The sequence below is a fragment of the Pistacia vera genome, unplaced genomic scaffold (assembly GCF_008641045.1).
Source record: "Pistacia vera cultivar Batoury unplaced genomic scaffold, PisVer_v2 Contig786, whole genome shotgun sequence".
NCBI classification, from domain to species: Eukaryota; Viridiplantae; Streptophyta; class Magnoliopsida; order Sapindales; family Anacardiaceae; genus Pistacia; species Pistacia vera.
In genome coordinates this window covers 156,589-176,458 of record NW_022196652.1, presented here as the reverse complement: position 1 = coordinate 176,458, position 19,870 = coordinate 156,589, and the positions used below count along the sequence as shown (strand labels likewise).

At 36.8% G+C, this 19,870-nt stretch overlaps 1 protein-coding gene and 2 pseudogenes across 1 annotated transcript; all 3 read left to right on the top strand.

Annotated features, from left to right (window-relative positions):
* Nucleotides 1-928: 928 nt before the first annotated feature.
* On the top strand, nt 929-7,726 carry LOC116116857 (annotated as a pseudogene).
* A 4,711-nt stretch (nt 7,727-12,437) lies between these two features.
* LOC116116856 (anthranilate phosphoribosyltransferase, chloroplastic-like) lies at nt 12,438-16,583 on the top strand. The gene is given in 10 exon segments (XM_031402904.1): nt 12,438-12,635; nt 13,347-13,535; nt 13,654-13,803; nt 14,123-14,260; nt 14,371-14,454; nt 15,007-15,195; nt 15,638-15,728; nt 15,852-15,911; nt 16,106-16,197; nt 16,422-16,583. Coding segments are annotated over 10 exon segments (1,353 nt in total).
* Nucleotides 16,584-16,874: 291 nt separating this feature from the next.
* On the top strand, nt 16,875-19,861 carry LOC116116855 (annotated as a pseudogene).
* Nucleotides 19,862-19,870: the final 9 nt, after the last annotated feature.

The window sequence follows — 19,870 nt, the reverse complement described above, 5'->3', positions numbered from 1 at the left end:
ATTATTCCCTTGTTATTATAAGGGCAGCGCAAAGCAAAAGTTGCACAGACTCTTGCAATTGTTAACTCTTCTTCTTGGGACATCAACAACTCAAAATCCACGTTACCCTTACTAAGCTGCCTACTAAATTTGGGATGCCAAGGGATAAAGTTCCAATTTCTTTTACAAATTGTGCCGCAATTTTGCGTAAGTTCGTTGCTGTATGCATGGTTTATCATAAACCATCAAGAGTGGAGAGTCTCAATTGATTCGAATCACTTTGAATCCCACTATTTGAGGTGGGTAAGAGATAGTGGGTCCGGCGTTACACTCTTTTTAATTTAACTAGTGTAGAAGTGCATCACCCTCAATTGTAAACCAAAAAATGTCCTAAAACTACTAATATAACAACAACAATTTCTATCAAGGAAATTGAATGCTTCTTCATTATCCCAGCCCCACGAGAAATCATGTTTACCAAATTATGCTTCAAAAACATAATTTGAGCTATATATATATAGTTACCATGGAAAGAACCCTAATACGGTGAAAGATGAAACCATAAATTAATGATATATAACACCAAAAAAAGATGCATATGGATTGCATATGCCGAATTTCTTAACACTTCAATTAAATGGACCCGGCAGTTGGCGATTAAATGGGGGTAAAACTATCATCCCAAATTCAATTGAGACCACATGCAATAATAATCTTAAAGCTCATTTTATTATAGAAATTTCTTATAATAGTCATACTAATGAATGTTATGGAATGATGAAATGGGGTAAAAATTCATTATAACAAACATCTGAACCGGTCATTACCAGTTTTGAAAGTGACAGTTGGAGGAGAGAGGGGCAAAGGGACCCCTTATATCAACATGAAATAATTCTTCACTAAGGTGTCCAAATTTACTTAGGTGAAATGATGCTTTTCTAAGCATTCAATGGCAAAGAAGAGGAGTAGCTGGTTTGATTGGGTGAGAAACTCTTCATTTCTGAGGCTAAAACAAAACCAGAAAAGGTTTACTTCCTTGCAGTCTACCCATTAATATTAGTTTCCGAAAGGTATGATGTTAATTTAGTTGTTTTTTGTTAATGATAAATTCAGCGGCGGAAATGTGTTCCGGGAAGGCTTCTAAAGTTTAGAAAATTTGGTGCGCTTACAACCCCTGAAAGATCATTGAATGAAGCAACCGAAAAGCAGAGAAATCATGCTTTGAATGTTGCTGCTGCTCATGCCGCAGCTGAGGTTGTTCGCCTCATGGGGTCTTCCAAATCTTGCCATCAATTCACTGGCAAACAGAGAAACTTGGCTGCCATTAAGATTCAAAGCGCTTTCCGAGCATATCCAGTGAGCTTCTTTAACCTTTTCTCTTCATTAGAACTTATGGTTGCTCTGAAGTTAACATAAGATATAATATGAACTCAATTTTTAATGCAGTTTCTCTTTTGAGTACTGACTTTTTGGATATTGAAAGTAAGCCAAATGGAAATGCATTTAAGAAAGCTGAAAATTTTGTATAAACAGGCGGTTGGGTTTGTCAAATTAAAGAAGAAACAGTGAAATGAAGTGGTAATAATAGATTGTGAACTTGGAATTGGAGTGAAACAGGCAAGGAAAGCATTGCGAGCATTGAAGGGATTGGTGAGGCTACAAGCAATTGTTCGAGGCAGAGTTGTAAGACGCCGAGCATAAACCACCCTCAAGAGTTTGTCATCTAATGCTGAAAAGCAATCAGAGGTCCTGGAAAAAGAGGACTTGGGAAAGAAGGAAATAATGGTAAGTGATATTATTATAATTATCGACATATAATGTGACAAATGGATTCTATTACTCGTTTTAGTCAACTCAACATTTTGTTCATTACAGGCTCAAGGTAACAACAGTGAAAGAAATTGGGATTTGAGTGTGCTTTCAAAGGAAGACATGGAAACCGTATGGTTAAGAAAGCAAGAGGCCATTGTCAAAAGAGAAGGATGATGAAATACTCTTATTCCTACCATGTAATTATGTCTTAGTTCCCATCTTCCACAAAATTTACAAAAATTGAAAATCTTTACGACCATTTTATTCCAAGCTTTCAAACATCTTTTTCTCTATTTTGTTCTATTCTACTTAGATTCAGCAAATTTTCAAGAAAGAAGAAATGTTCATACACTGGAAGAATCAATACACAACAAGGAAAGACGATCAAGCTGCCAGGTGGAGAAAGAAATGTTTCTAAAACCGGTTGTGCTTCCAAATCTCATTACTTGTGAAATATACATTCCAACACAAGTTAAACTCAGAAATATGTGGATGCATGAATCATTAGATGGACTGAATTCCCCACATTCATTTCCTCGAAGATCATTTTGTCGCGCGCAACAGAATATCAATACGTCCGGAGATGAAAATTCTGGCTTAAATTCCCCTGTTTTTCTAACTTACAGGGCTACAACACAATCGACAAAGGCAAAGGCGAGCTCAATCAGTGCACCAAGACAACGTTCAGGATTTCTGGAGAGTTGCTTTGGTCAGAGTGGGCCGTATAGGAACAATCAGCTCTCTCTTTGGTCTTCTTATAATGGGCCGTATAGGATCGATCAACTCTCTCTTTGGTCTTCTTATAATGTTCATACACTGGGCCGTATAGGATTTCTAGAGAGTTGCTTTTGAGGGGGGTTTAGGGTTCTGAATTTTGGTCGTCCAGGTAAACTGTATTTTTTCACCTGGAACCTAATGGTTTTTGCCTTCTATGGTGTGGATTTCGACCTACGAGATAGAAACAAAGTAAAAAGGGAGTCAGTGGAGGTTTTATTAGCGAGAACCCTACTATGTTCAAGTCAATACAATCGTGTCTTTTTGAGTTCAAAGTACTACCAAAAACTAGTTACTTGGACAATGGACATTTAACCATCCTGTGATATTGGACTCACCAAGCCCCTTGATTCCCCCGGTTTTTTATATATATTTTAGCAATAACTTTCAAGAATATATTTGTGAGAATGAATAATGACAATAGTTATGAAGAATGGAACTCCCTTTTGTTCAAGATTTTTTTTCATTACCCCTTTCACTTGTGAATTAATCTTTATATAGTGGATGAGCTTGGTGCCAAATGCCCTTCCTCATGCAAAATGCAGAATTTTAATGGGGTTAAAGGGAAGTTGCCGAACACACACAAAACAATCCAATATTCGGCCAACGCTATAATATGCCTTAGATAAACTAAAATGAGATATTTAAACAACATATGTGAAGATTTGTTACCTTCCAATGGAGTTTCAAAACTAATGGACCTTCCTAAGGTATTTCCAAAGCTTCATGGACGTAACGTGTGGCAGTATTCACTTTCAGAACATTTTTGTATGAGTGAATCCTTTACTAATTTAGCTAAATTCAGAAATTAGAAGTACCTAAATATATTCTGCATTATCTTCATCTTGAAGACCTGGAATAGAAACAGTTGAATTACTTTTCTAGCATGCATATATATATATATATATTCTCAGATCGCGCGCATTAGAGCTCTCAGATCACGATCAGATCTCTCAGATAAACTAAAATGAGATATCTAAACAACATATGTGAAGATTTGTTACCTTCCAATGAAGTTTCAAAACCAATGGACCTTCCTAAGGTATTCCCAAAGCTTCGTGGACGTAACGTGTGGCCGTATTCGCTTCTAAAATACTTTTCCAGCTTGTATGAGTGAATCATGTACTAATATGTGTTTAAAACTAAATTTCAACACAAAAATCAGAAGAACCAAAAGCAAGAATTTCGGCCTTGGAGGAGAGAATTTGAGATAAAAAATTTTGGTCTAAAACCCAAATTGCATGTAATAGTGATTTTGGCTTCATTATATGGTTAGTAGAATTGGACAATTTCATTTTAGTCCAAATTTTACATTACACTTATGCAAGATTTCCTCCACTAGTTATATCATGTTTTAGCCCACAACTATATATTAAACCATTTAATATATTTAATGCATGTCTCCGAATACCTTCCCTAACTTGTCTAATTTAATTTCCCAAACTATTTTAAATAGATCACATTAAGTTGGAACAATTTATTTTACATACATATTATCTAGGATAACTTTTATTGGCTTCCTAAGGGACCCATATGGAATTGTTAATAATAGGCTTCAATGTATTCGATTTCACACCCTTTTATCTCATAAGCGTAAGGTACCAAATGTGTTAATGTTGTCCGACTCAACTATAAAGACAACGATGCACTCTTGAAGTAAATATTATGTTTATAAAAAAAATTTAATAATTTAAACCAATTAAATTATTTCATTAAAGTCTAACCACTTAGCGACAACTATATATATATACTATTATGAAACATTGATAAACGGAACTGGGTCAATATACCGATATACTCTTCTAGTTACATTTTTTCTTGTGTCTAGTTTTACATCTATTGAATGATAAATGTTTAATGAACACTTCATTAAACGTTTGGCCAAGTCTCATCATTCAAGACCTTGTAAAACACGCAAGACTATATCTCGTAAACCTTTCAAAGTTATGAATTCCATATCTATGGAATAGTATTCTCAATCCTATAGAACTACAATCTCAATCAACTAGGGTATTGACCCATTAAACAATAGTCTCACCTTCTATTCTAGTCAACGAGTGCAGTCTACAAATTAAAGGTACACTACCCACTTAGGATTAAAATACATATGTCTAAGTTGTTAAGGTGTGAAGATTATGTTTTTTGTTACACACAGGACTATGAACTTCACTTGGTTTAGTTCAATGCATATCAAATGTACAAGCGTCTCTGCCCTAAAATCTCAATTTTAGTGATTTGAGATTCATCACCCCCTCGGAGGCAGACAACACAACAATCTAATTAAAACAGAGTACCCAGCTCCTGACATTAGAGGAAATGAACACAAGTGAATCAGTATGCTGATTATTTATATTTCTATATTGCAGGTCACACTACAAGATTTCTTCTTGGCGGATCAGTTAACTAGCCAGGTTTGTGAAGTGCTCTTGGCTGTGAATCAATCAGAAATGAGATTTCCTCAATTTCAAAAAATAAACAAGCTAATAAAAAAATTTGATTTGTTTCAGGTTCAAGCCTTTAGAAGTCTGGAATTCTTCATCTATTATTATGGTTGGGGAGACTATAAACGTGGAGAAAACACTTGTAAATCATATATGGTATATACAATACTTTCTATTCCATCATTGTTGTAATTCCTTGCCTAATATTTAAGCATTGTCACTGATAATTCATTCTCATTTGCAGTGCATGCGACGTTTCTAGGAAGAAAGAGATCCACTGCAGGGAACTTCTACTGTTGCCCATTTATTTTAATAATTTTTTATATTATTGCCCGTCGTTAAACCATTTAAAAATTATTGTTTTGGTAGAAATTATTTTATTTTGGATTTGTTAGAGGAGGCCATTTTTTAACTTTTTTTTTTTTTTTTTACGATTACAATTATTTCGGAGATGATTATATATTTTTCATTTAATTTTTTAGGTAAGAAGGATACATTTGTGATTTTTTTTTTATCTTGCAGTATTTGTTTTAATCTAAAATATTTGAGTTTGTACTATTAACCAAACCACAAATGTCAAATGATTATATCCTGCACAAGTAATTTATTGTTTTGCTTTATGTTGAATGCCAAAAATTTAACAATAGTATATGTGATTAGGGATGTCCATAAGGTGGGTTGGATTGAGTACTATGATATCAATGTCCATGTTCACCTCTTTTATGAATATCCATATTTGCCCCCCAAACAATTTAATTACATGCTTTATTTTCATATTCATAAGTGAAGAAGATGACAAGAAATCAGTTTCAAGTAATTAATGGAGGAATAAGGTTGTGGTTGCAGATGGTAAAATCTACTCGAAAGTCATTTAGATTTGAGCTACTGACAATCTTGTAGATCTACAAAGACAAAAAAGAGTGAACGTGAAGCACGTGGGGACACCGGTGTTGTGTTTATCATAGGTACTCCGACACTCAAGTCAGCACAGTTGTGGGATATTTAGTAAAACAGAGAGCGAAAAAGAGTTTATAGGGAGTGTGTGAAGTTAGGGCGTGACCTATCGGTGTAGAGTGGCAAGAACTCAGCTCTACGACAATTATCGGCTTAGACTGGTCAAAACTTGACTCTATGACGGAGAAAGGCAATGGTTTTTGGGAGCAAGAACTTAGTAAGCTAGATAGAGGGATTGTGATTGAATGAATAATGAGAGGGTTGACATTTGCTTATATAGGCTCAATCAGAATTATTTGCGAGTGGCTTAGTCTTAGCTCGATAAAAGCTCGAGGTCGACTCGACATTTTGTCGAGCGAAGTTTGATCTCGAGCAGCTTGGCTATAGTGTTGAGCCAAGTTCGAACAAGCCAAAACTCGGTTTGACTAGCTGACGAGCAATCAATTCTTAGGGAAATTAATTATACAATGCTTCTGTTGAGATCTTATAGGCGTGTGGGGGACAAAATTGGTCTAAGAAACTGTAGCAGGTCACATGAGATAAGTGTGGAGTGATTGGTTGGTTAGTTTGGAGTTTGAGCAGATTTGAATATGTTGTTTATAATGGAAAATTGATTAAAAGGTCAATTAATAGGATAGATCCATCCTTGTTAATTAAAAGTATCGTAGTTTGGTCAGTTAATAGTAATAAAATGAACAAAATAGGCCCATTACATGGACTAACCTATTGGGGGTGCCATAAGCCTTTTCTATTTTGTAATATCCCGAGAAAGAAGATTGAGCCTTTTGGTGAGAGCCCATGTATTCACTTCTCTTTGGGTAAAGGGGACATATAATTACTTGGTTCTTGCAAGTTTCTTTTTAGAGGGAAGAGGATTAGAACATTGATGATCCGTGTGTTTATTTTGTCAAATTCTCTTGGAAAATTTTCATAATTCAACACAAACCGCAGTACTCAGCGCATCGTTCACCGTTGGATCATAAAGAAAGACTTGACGGTCTAAAATCAAAAGGAATTCGACCGTTGTATCTTATTATAGCTTTCAAAAGAGACCCATTTCTCGCATTCTCTCTTCGCCTCTTTCGCACTAATTGACAGAGGAACATTCTCAGAAGAAGAAGAAGAAGAAAATAAGACATGGCTTCAAGACCCATTGTTCCACTACAAGCCAGAGGTATATTTCGTATATCGACGATAAACATCTTTAATTTTCTTGATGATTTCTCTCTTCTTCTTCTGTTTTCTTTTTTTCTTTTGAGTTCTTTTTTGTGTTTGGTTTTTCTATTTTTATGACCCTTTTGATTTTGAGCCCTTTTTACGTTTGATTAATGTGGACTTACGGTGAATCTCTTGATTCTTGGTGACCCTTTTTTTTTTTTTTTTTTTTTTTTTTTTTAAATTTTTCAATGGTTTGAATATTTTATCTGAAGCCCTTTTGCTCTTTTTTTTTTTTTTTCTTCTGCCTCAGCCTCAGATTACTCGCCCCATCACCAGGAGTTTTTGCGCTCAATTACTCGCCAATGCACCAGCTGCTGAGAATAACAAGGTTGGTCTTTTTAACCCAAATGTTCAATCTTTCACTTGATTCTTTCTGCTCTTCTTTGCTAACAACTGGTTTCTTTTGTTCCTTTGAGTCACAGAAACAAGTTTATGTTAATGTGGATAAGACGCCTGTTCTTGTTGAGGGACTTCCGGTGGGTAAAAAACCAGTGGCCACAAAGGCAGCTCAAAAGAAAGTCTCTGTTTTGCAATTGAGTGAATACTAGATGGAGATTGTGCTAGAGCTCATTTTTTTCTGCTTTGAAATAATTTCTTTTATTGTTTGAATACTTGAATTTATAGTGAAATGAGTATCTGTATTTGATTAGTTAAGTTCGGAATTGCCAACGCATTGCAACAGTTTGGCATGAAAGAGTTTTAGTAGTTTGTTAGGGCTTAGATGAGATGAGTCCCCTCGGTAAGATTCTTTTCTGTGTAAAATAACATAATGAATATTCAACTACTTATTATTAGCTTAAAAGGATACATATTTATATACACTTGTAGTGTTCTAAACTAGGTAGGTGATCAATCTAAATTAGGATAGAAGTGATCCCTATAATAAAGGATTTTAATGTGATCCCCATATCTAGGAAGTCATGTACATCTGTAACACTCCCCCTCAAGCTGGAGTATAGATATCAATCATACCAGCTTGTTACAAAGATATCAACTCGAATCCCAGTTAGAGCCTTTGTGAAGTATCTCCCAATTGTTCTCCAGTCTTCACATACCCAGTGGAAATCAGACCTTGTTGTAGTTTCTCACGGACGAAATGGCAATCGATCTCAATGTGTTTTGTTCGTTCATGGAACACTGGATTAGTGCAATATGAAGAGCCGCGTGGTTATCACACCATAATTTCGCTGGTACTGAAGTTTCAAGGTCTATTTCAGTCGGGAACTGATATATCCACATTATTTCACAAACAGCTTGTGCCATAGCCCTATATTCCGACTCTGCACTTGATCGTGACACAACATTCTGCTTCTTACTCTTCCATGATATTAAATTTCCTCTGACAAAGACACAATAGCCTGATGTGGATCTTCTATCTACCTTGGAACCTGCCCAATCTGCATCTGAGAAACATTCAATATGAGGTGACTATGATTGACATATAATATACCAGTCCAGGGGCTCTTTTCAAAACAACAAGATCTGCTCCAAAGCCGCCCAATGATGAACTGTTGGGGAGGCCATAAACTGACTGACAACACTTACTGATATGCAATATGGACGAGTTCGTAAGATAGTTCAACTTCCCGACCAATCTTCTATATTTCTCAGGATCTCCAAATAGTTCACCATCCTTCGTAAGCTGCACATTAGGAACCATCGGAACACTACATGGCTTTGCCCCAATTTCCCTGTCTCAGTTAATAAGTCGAGCACATATTTCCTTTGGAGAGGTATATACCTCGTTTGCTCCTTGTAACTTCAACCCCTAAGAAATACTTCAATATCCCTAAGTCTTTTGTGTGGAACTGGGTATGGAGAAAAGACTTAAGAGATGTGATGCCCACACTGTCACTCCCAGTAATAACAATATCATCCACATACACAACTAGAAGAATGATGCCAGTTTCAGACCGTTGTAGAAAACAGAATGGTCAATTTTACATTTCAGAATACCAAATCTCTCAACAGCCTGACTAAACTTTCCAAACCAAGCACGAGGACTCTGTTTAAACCATACAGAGATTTGCGAAGATAACATACTTCCCATACTCCCCCTGAGCAACAAACCCAGAAGGTTGCTCCATATATACCCCTTCTTGAAGATCGCCATGAAGGAAAGCATTCTTGATGTCTAGCTGATGAAAGGCCATCATAAGTAGCTGCCATAGAGATAAACAGCCGAATAGAGGTAAACTTAGCCACAGGGGAAAAAGTATCAGAATAATCAACTCTGTAAGTCTGAGCATATCCTTTAGCAACCAGACGAGCTTTTAGTCGAGCAACTGACCCATCTGGATTAACTTTAACTGTAAACACCCATTTGCATCCAATTACCCGTTTTCCTGAGGTAATCTACCAATTTCCAAGTACCATTGTCATCTAAGGCATTCATTTCTCTATCATTGCATTACGCCAACCAGGATGAGAAAGGGCTTCATGAAAGTTTTAGGGATAGTAATAGAATCAAGGGAAGCAATAAAGGAACATGAGAATGTGACAAATGATCATAAGAAACACAAGAGGAAACAGGATAAGTACACTGTCGTTTACCTTTTCGCAATGCAATAGGAAGATCATCACTTGAAACTGGATCGGATGACGAAGAAGTTGGTGCCGGACATGAAACAGGAGGAGGTGGACGATGAGAGTAAACTTTGACAGGAGCAGGAGCAGGATCAGAGATAGGAGCCGATGTAGGAATCGTAGGAATAGTGACAGGGTCAGAGACAGATGCTGGTTCAGATATTGGTGCAGGGGAAGTGAAGGTATAAACTAACAAATCATCATACTCACATCCTCGGACGATCTGCGGAGAAAGGGAAAGTATGTGTTTCTTCTAGAAAGGTAACATCAATGGAAACAAGATACTTATTAAGACTTGGAATAACACCGATATCCTTTCTGAAGTCGAGAATAACCAAGAAAGCACATTTAATGACTTGGGATCTAATTTAGTGACTGATGGTCGAACATCCCGAACAAAGCAATTGCTACCAAATACCCTAGGTTCAAGAGGAAATAATGCTTTGTTAGAAAAAGAATACTGTACGGGTCTCACCATGAAGGACAGAAGACGGCATGCGGTTAATCAAAAAACAGGCGGTGGAAACGGCATCAGCCCAGATGGTTTAGGAACATTCATCTGGAATAATAAGGCTCTGGCAGTTTCAAGAAGACGTCTGTTTTTCCGTTCTGCTATTCCGTTTTGAGATGGAGTATCACACATGAAGTGTGATGAAGAATGCCATTCTGGGTCATGTAATTTTGAAAAGAAACTGACAGATATTCTTTTGCATTATCATGCGCAATGTATGAATAGAAACATTGAATTGAGTTTTAATCTCAGTACAAAAAGCACAGAAATAAGAAACAAATCAGAACGATTTTTTATTAAGATAACCAAGTCATACGAGAGTAATCGTCCATAAATGTAACAAAATATCTAAAACCAGTTTTAGACAGAAGTGGACAAGGACCCCAAACATCAGAGTGAACTAACTCAAAGGGAGAATTAGCTCTTTTATTGACTCTAGGACTAAAACTGACACGATGATTGTTTAGCAAACTGACATGACTCACACTCTAATGTAGACACTTTATTAAACTGAGACACAATCTTTTCAGTGAAGGAAGAGATGGATGGCCCAAACGACAATGTGCTTGAAACGGGGATGCAACACTAGAACAAGCGACAGGTGTAGATTTTGGTCTGTCGAGAATGTATAAACCTCCAGATTCATGTCCTTTACCAATAATCTTCTTCGTCGTAAGATCCTGAAACAAGCAATAATCGGGAAAGAATAAAACACAACAGTTAAGAGCACAAGTAAGTTGGCTAACAGAAATCAAATTGAAAGAAAAATCTGGTAAATGTAGACATTTGACAAGGGAAGCTGTGGAGTAGGGGTAACTGTGCCAGACCAAGAACGTAGGATGGAAACCATCTGCTAAAGTCACATTCGAAAGGGTTTTTGATTGATAAGTGACAAAGAGACTGGGATTACCTGACAGTGTGATCTGTTGCACCAGTGTCAATGACGAATTTGGAGGATGAGGAAAAGAGACATGTATTTGGCTTACTGAGTCAGCCATAGCCGTGACAGGAGTAGGTGAAGCCTTTAATGATTCCTGGTACAATGAAAACTTGGCAAATTCATCTACAAGTAGATAAGAACTGACTGATCCGAAGTATCTTGGTGGATGCAACATGGGCAGAGGGATGTATTTATTCTGTTCTGAAGCTTTCTACAATCACGCTTCATGTGTCCTGGCTTATGGCAATAGTGACACACAATTCCTCCCATATTACTATTTGACCCTCCTCCTTTGTTGCCACTTCCAAATTGTGATGGCCCAGATTCATAGTCATTCTTTTGACTGACGAGAGCACTACTAAACTGAACCGGTGGGGTACCTTCTGTGCGAAGTACCCTACTAAAGACATCCTGCAATGAAGAGATCTCTGGACTGGCTAGAACCTGAGATTTAACAGTCTCAAATTCAGAAGGAAGACCTGCAAGAAAACTCATGACTGCTATTTGCTCCCGTTGTTTTTGTTGAACTTTGACATCAGCACTGAAGGGTAACAACATGTTCAACACTTCATAAGTCTTCTTAAACTCCATAAAATAAGCTGTAAGTGACTTATCTTGTTTCTCTGCTCGGTAGAATGCCTTACACACTTCATAAATATGAGAAACATTCCTTTTTCCAGAATACAGAAACTCCAAATAATCCATCAGTTCTTTAATAAACTCACAATGATTAATTAGGCCAAGTACCTCACCGTCAATAGAGTTCCGTATTTGTAGAATCAACCGAGCATCATCCCGGAGCCATGTCTTTTTCAAATCATCCTCAAGTGGATCATCAGTCATATGATCATCTTTATCAATACTCCGGAAATACAGTATAATAGTTTTACGCCAATCATGGTAATTAGTTATACCAATGAGCTTATGTTCTGTAATTTTCGACATCGTCAGTATCATTTCCATTACTGGCTTTGTATTAGACATGTCTTAAACAGATGTTAATCCCAATGCACACCACCAAACGGTTAAAACAAAGCAAACTAATTAAATTTCAGTGACACACCAAATCAATCAACAGTCACCACCAACCAGAGGCCACAACAAGCAAAAAACCAATAACCAAACGAAAACAAAGTGCCGAAAGATCACAACTAAGTCCTCAGAAATATCCAAACAAAGAACATCAATAAACCAGTAAGAGATTACCCAATCCAGCACGAAAATGTGCTGTAAAAGTACCGACGAAGCAGACAAAGAGAATCGGAGGAGAAGTCAGTTGTGCACGCGCTCTCACGCACCGGCGCGTGTTACTGTTCACCAGAGTTTCGGGTGGCACGTGGAGCTCACGCGCGGTGATTCTGATGACCGGAACTCAGGGTTTTGCCGATCGGCGGCTTCTGAATCTCCCTTGGGTGGCGGTGTTGAACAAATCTCAACCTAAACAGGTTTTCCCAATTTGAAACCTAAACCTTAATTTCCCAATTTTGAAACCTAAACCCTAATATCCCAAATTTGAGACCCAAACCCTACTTATCTTTTAAGGCTCTGATACCATGTAAAATAAACGTAATGAATATTCACACTACTTATTATTAGCTTAAAAGGATACATATTTATATACACTTGCAGTGTTCTAAACTAGGTAGGTGATCAATCTAAATTAGGATAGAAGTGATCCCTATAATCAAGGATTTTAATGTGATCCCCATCATCTAGGAAGTCATGTACATCTGTAACACTTAGCAATAAACTTATATGTTTATTTAGCAAATATAGATGTTAGCTCCCTTAAACTGTCCAGATCTTTTTATTTGTTCCTATTTTATTCTCATGAATCTACTTTGATCATGCACAATGATCCGAATCCAGGACCCAGTCTGGTGCTCGATGTCACCCCAGAAAAGATTGAGAGATTCTCATTTGATCCCTGTAAGATCTTATCAATGATCTATAATTCATTTTTTCCCTATAATTTAACCATTTGAATTGGTACATTTGTTTTGCAATTGAGTGAATACTACATGGAGAATGTGCTGGAGCTCATCTTTTTTCTGCTTTGAAATAGTTTCTTTTATTGTTTGGATACTTGAATTTTTTGTAGTGAAATGAGTATCTGTATTTGATATTGAAGTTCGGGATTCCTCGGTGCACTCTTGCTAGCTTGCTGGTTTATAATGTGAAGGTCTTAAGAGATGTACTGTTAGGGAAGAGAGGGCCAATTGCAGATGCATTTGTTAGTTTTCTCTGCTTGCTTTCAAGCCCAACTGATTGCTCTCTGTTTCTTGTTGTGTCCAGAATTAGTTATGGACTGTACCATTGGGTCAGGTCCAGTTATGGCCTCTAGACTGATCCATGGTATATAATGAAGGTAATATTATTTTCCAGTACCCTGGTATGCATTGTGAGTTAGCTCATTTTAAGGACTAAATATTAATCAGATAACAATTGGGCAGATCCTAAATGTTGCAGTTGCACTGTTGGTGAGCAGCCACGTGAACAGGTTAGCTGAAGGAGTATCCTTGGCATGCGAAACACTATTATCAGTAAAAGCTCTTAAGACACTGGATTTGTGGATACATATTTCCAAGGTTAGTACTATTACAATCTAGATCTTAGTTGATTTTGCCTCAGTATTTTCCTGTGTGGACTTGATTGAAACAGAATATGTAAGAAGATCTGGCAGATTAACACAAGATAATTGTTCTGATTAAGCGAAGGAATAAGTGATTAGAAAAGGAAAAGTAGCCCCATGCGACCTGAGTCGCTCAATGGTTAGTTGACAAGGAACTTCTTTGTAAGTAATCTCACTGGGAGATGTTGTTGTTTAGTCCTATATTGGATTGAAAGTTGGATAAATAGTAGGGTCATTGTGATAGACCTCATGTTACTAAAGCCTACCAATTAAAGGGGAAGTATGCTAGGAAGGTGGAAGGGTTGGATGGTGTGGTTGACATTGTCGGAACGGGTGGTGATGGTGCAAACACAGTGAACATTCCTACTGGTGCTTCAATACTTGCTGTGGTTTGTGTTGCAAAAGTTGCTGAGGTTGGAGTAATTTTCATCCTTATGAAATGCCTTACAATATTTTCCTAATATGATGTTTAGGGACCTAATGTATGCTACAAACTATAACTGTTCGATTATTTGCTGAACAGCATGGAAGTCGTTCTAGCTCTTGTGCATGTGGAAGTGCTGATGTGTTAGAAGCTTTAGGTGTAGTTCTTGACTTGGGACCATAGGTAGGTGCTCATGAATCAAGTTATATTTTTGTCAAATAATTGATGTTATAGTATGGTGTTATTCATGTATTTGTGGCTAATTCCTCTATGTGTTACCAATTATTTGCTATTGTAGACCGTACTTCTTCCCATAACAAATACTTGGAACTCAAATGATACAAAGAAAATGGTCAGTGTCTCAAATTGATATGCTTCATGGTTTCAACATTAACAATAGTAATGATGAATTGCATCCTTTTTTTGGAATTAAATGGCCTCCTCATTCCCTGTCAAAGAGTTTATTGGACATTAGGCTAATTTTTTGGCAATTTTTGGATCAAAACCTTACCAAGCATTAGCTGTTTTGCTGTAATTGAGTTCTTGCAGCAAATCTTGCCCTTTCTCTTGTTGGTTTTTTTCGCAGCAGACTTCATAAACCACAGATTAGGTTGAAAATCAGTCCACTGAGTTGTTGGTCTATTCAACCTTTGAACACGAATTTTGAACAGAACTTTATCTATAATATATGCTATTGGCTCAAACTTTTTTCTCTTGTTTATTTCTTGAACACAGGATGTAACAAGGTGTGTAAATGAGGAAGGGATTGGTTTCATGATTTCTCCAAAGTATCATCCAGCAATGAATATTGTTAGGCCAGTGAGGAAAATGCAGAAAGTAGAAACTATATTCGATATCTTGGGCCCCATGTTGAATCCTGCGTGGGTGCCTTTCGCTGTGGTTGGTGTATACACTGAAGACTTGGTAAGTGCCTTTACAGTGCGCTGTAGCCATAAACTAAATATCATATCCTATGTGAAGATTTCTCTTAATTCAACATCATTAACCAAAACATTTCTTGATCATTTACTTCTTGTTAAAATTTCAATGTCTTGGCCGATAAAAGGTTACAGTAGTAACTCACTCTAGAGTTGTAAGGCATCTAATTTTCTTGAGTTATTTTGAGAGGTTCTTTGTGCTTTTCAGATTAAACAATAAATTTAGCTGCAAGATTATTCATGTATGTATCCAACCATATTCTCTTTTCATTTGTTCCACGGCAATTATGATGTCGATCAATCTTGCATTGTGTAATGGCTTTATAATAATATCATGAGTTGTTTGATTTGGTAAAGAAAGCTTTGGCTGTATTTGACTGGTGAGTAACTTGCCATGTTTGGGAGTCTCTTTTTGGTTTTCTAGTTAGGTACTCAAAATTGCCAACGCGTTGCACCGATTTGCCATGAAAAGAGCATTAGTTGTTGACTCAGAGGGCTTAGATGAGATGAGTCCCCTTGGTAAGATTCTTTATGGGCAATAAGCATATATGTTTATTAAGCAAATAGAGATGTTAGCTCCCTTAAACTGTCTAGATCTTTTTATTTGTTCTACTTTGATCATGCACAATGATCCAAATCCAGGACCTGGTCTGGTGCTTGATGTCACCCCAAAAAAGATTGAGAGATTCTCATTTGATCCCTGTAAGATCTTATCACTGTTGTATAATTCATTTTTTCCTATAATTTAACCATTTAAATTGGGACATTTGTTTTGCAATTGAGTGAATACTAGATGGAGATTGTGCTAGAGCTCATCTTTTTTCTGCTTTGAAATAGTTTCTTTTATTGTTTGAATACTTGAATTTTATTGTGAAATGAGTATCTGTATTTGATGGTGAAGTTTGGAATTCCTCGGTGCACTCTTGCTAGCTTGCTAGTTTATAATGTGAAGGTCTTAAGGGATGTAATGTCAGTTGCAGATGCATTTGTTAGTTTTCTCTACTTGCTTTCAAGCCTAACTGAATGCTCCCTATTTCTTGTTGTGTCCAGAATTAGTTATTGTACATATGTACCAGTGGATCAGCTCCAGTTATGGCCTCTAGACTGATCCATGGTATATAATGAAAGTAATATTATTCTCTAGTACCCTGGTATGCACTGTGACTTAGCTCATTTCAAGGACTAACTATTAATCAGATAACAATTGGGCAGATCCTAAATGCTGCAGCTGCAGCTGCACTGTTGGCGAGGAGCCATGTGAACAACTTAGCTGAAGGGGTATCCTTGGCATGCAAAACACTATTATCAGGAAAAGCTCTTAAGACACTGGATTTGTGGATACATATTTCCAAGGTTAGTACTAGTACAATCTAGATCTTAGTTGATTTTGCCTCAGTATTTTCCTGTGTGGATTTGATTGAAGCAGAACATGTAAGAAGATCTAGCAGATTAACACAAGATAATTGTTCTGATTAAGCGAAGGAATGAGGGATTAGAAAAGGAAAAGTAGCCCCATGCGACCTGAGTTGCTCAACGGTTAGTTGACAAGGAACTTCTTTTTAAGTAATCTCACTAGGAGGTATTGTTGTTTAGTCCTATATTGAATTGAAAGTTGGATAAATAGTAGGGTCATTGTGATAGACCTTCAATTATTAAAGTCCACCAATGAAGGGGAAGTTTGCTAGGAAGGTGGAAGGGTTGGATGGTGTGGTTGACATTGTTGGAACGGGTGGTGATGGTACAAACACTCTGAACATTTCTACTGGTGCTTCAATACTTGTCTCGGCTTGTGGTACAAAAGTTGCTAAGGTTGGAGTCATTTTCATCCTTATGCAATGCCTTACAATAATTTCCTAATCTGATATTTAGTGACCTAATTTATGCTACAAACTATAACTTTTTGATTATTTGCTGAACAACATGCAAGTCGTTCTAGCTCTCTTGCATGTGGAAGTGCTGATGTGTTAGAAGCTTTAGATGTAGTTCTTGACTTGGGACCGGTGGTCGGTGCTCATGAATCAAGTTATTTGTTGTCAAATAATTGATGTTATAGAATGGTGTTATTCATGTATTTGTGGCTAAGTCGTCTGTGTTACCAAGTATTTGCTATTGTAAACAGTTCTTCTTCCCATAACAATTAGCTCAAACTCAAATGATACAAAGAAATTGGTCAGTGTCTTAACTTGATGTGCTTCATGGTTTTAACATTAACAATTGTAATGATGAATTGCATGATAGATTGCATCGTGTTTTTTTTTTTTTTTTTTTTTTTGGAATTAATTGGCCCTCTCACTCCCTATCAAAGAGTTTATTGGACATTAGGCCAATTTTTGGGCAATTAATGGATCAAAACCTTACCAAGCATTTTTTTTGTTTTGCTATAATTGAGTTCTTGCAGCAAATCTTACCTTTTCTCTTTTTGGTATTTTCATAGCAGACTTCATAAACCACAGATTAGGTTGAAAATCAGACCACTGAGTTGTTTGTCTCTTCAACCTTTGAACATGAATTTAGAACAAACTTTATCTATAATATATGCTATTGGCTCAGACATTTCTCTTATTTATTTCTTGAAAACAGGATGTAAGAAGGTGTGTAAATGAGGCAGGGATTGGTTTCATGATGTCTCCAAAGTATCATCCAGTGATGAATATTGTTCGGCCAGTGAGGAAAATGCTGAAAGTAAAAACTGTATTCAATATCTTGGGCCCTATTTTGAATCCTGCATGGGTGCCTTTTGCTGTGGTTGGTGTATTCACTGAAGACTCGGTAAGTGCTTTTACAGTGTGCTGTTGCCTTAACATAAATATCATATCCTATATGACGATTTCTCTTAATTCATCATCATTAACCAAAACATTTCTTGATCATTTACATCTTTGTCAAAATTTCAATGTCTTGGCCAATGAAAGGTTACAGTAGTAACTCACTCTAGAGTAGTAAGGCATCTAATATTCTGGAGTTATTTTGAGAGGTTCTCTGTGCTTTTCAGATTAATCAATAAATTTAGCTGCAAGATTATTCATATATGGATCTCTCTTTTCATTTATTCCCCTGCAATTATGATGTCAATGATCTTGCATTGTGTAATGGCTTTATAATAATATCATGAGTTGTTTGATTTGGTAAAGAGAGCTCTAGTTGTTTTTGACTGGTGAGTAACTTGCCATGTTTGGAAGTTTCTTTTTGGTTTTCTTGTTAGGTACTAAAAATTGCCAACACGTTGCAACGGTTTGGCATTAAAATAGCATTAGTTGTTCACTCGGAGGGCTTAGATGAGATGAGTCCCCTTGGTAAGATTCTTTCTCGGCAATAAACATATATGTTTATTTAGGAAATAGAGATGTTAGCTCCGTTAAACCGTCCAGATGTTTTTTGTTCCTCTTTTATTCTCATGAATCTACTTTGATCATGCACAATGATCCGAATCCAGGACCTGGTTTGGTGCTTGATGTCACCCCAAAAAAGATTGAGAGATTCTCATTTGATCCCTGTAAGATCTCATCACTGATCTATAATTCATTTTTTCCTATAATTTAACCATTTGAATTGGTACATTTGTTTTGCAATTGAGTTAATCCTAGATGGAGATTGTGCTAGAGCTCATCTTTTTTCTGCTTTGAAATAGTTTCTTTTATTGTTTGAATACTTTAACCTTATAGTGAAATGAGTATCTGTATTTGATAGTGAAGTTTGGAATTCCTCGGTGTACTCTTGCTAGCTTCCAATGCGAGAGTTTTAAGGGATGTACTATCAGGGAAGAGAGGGCCAATTGCAGATGCATTTTTTAGTTTTCTCTGCTTGCTTCCAAGCCCAACTGAATGCTCCCTATTTCTTGTTGCGTCTAGAATTAGTTATGGTACATATGTACCATTGGATCAGCTTTAGTTATGGCCTCTAAACTGATCCATGGTATATAATGAAGGTAATATTATTCTCCAGTACCCTGGTATGCACTGTGAATTAGCTCATTTTAAGGACTAACTATTAATCAGATAACAATTGGGCAGATACTAAATGCTGCAGCTGTACTGTTGATGAGCAGCCATGTGAGCAGCTTAGCTGAAGGAGTATGCTTGGCATGTGAAACACTATTATCAGGAAAAGCTCTTAAGACACTAGATTTGTGGATAGAGATTTCCAAGGTTAGTACAAGTACAATCTAGATCTTAGTTGATTTTGCCTCAGTATTTTCCTGTGTGGACTTGATTGAAGCAGAACATGTAAGAAGATCTAGCAGATTAACACAAGATAATTGTTCTGATTAAGCGAAGGAGTGAGGGATTGGAAAAGGAAAAGTAGCCCTATGCGACCTAGGTCGCTCAACGGTTAGTTACAAGGAACTTATTTTTAAGTAATCTCACTGGGAGATATTGTTGTTTAGTCCTATATTGGATTGACAGTTGGATAAATAGTAGGGTAATTGTGATAGACCTCCTATTACTAAACTCCACAAATTGAAGGGGAAGTATGCTAGGAACGTGGAAGGGTTGGATGGTGTGGTTGACATTGTTGGAATGGGTGGTGATGGTGCAAACACAGTGAACATTTCTATTAGGGCTTCAATACTTGTCTCGGCTTGTGGTGCAAAAGTTGCTAAGGTTGGACTCATTCATCCTTATGCAATGCCTTACAATAATTTCCCAATATGATATTTAGGG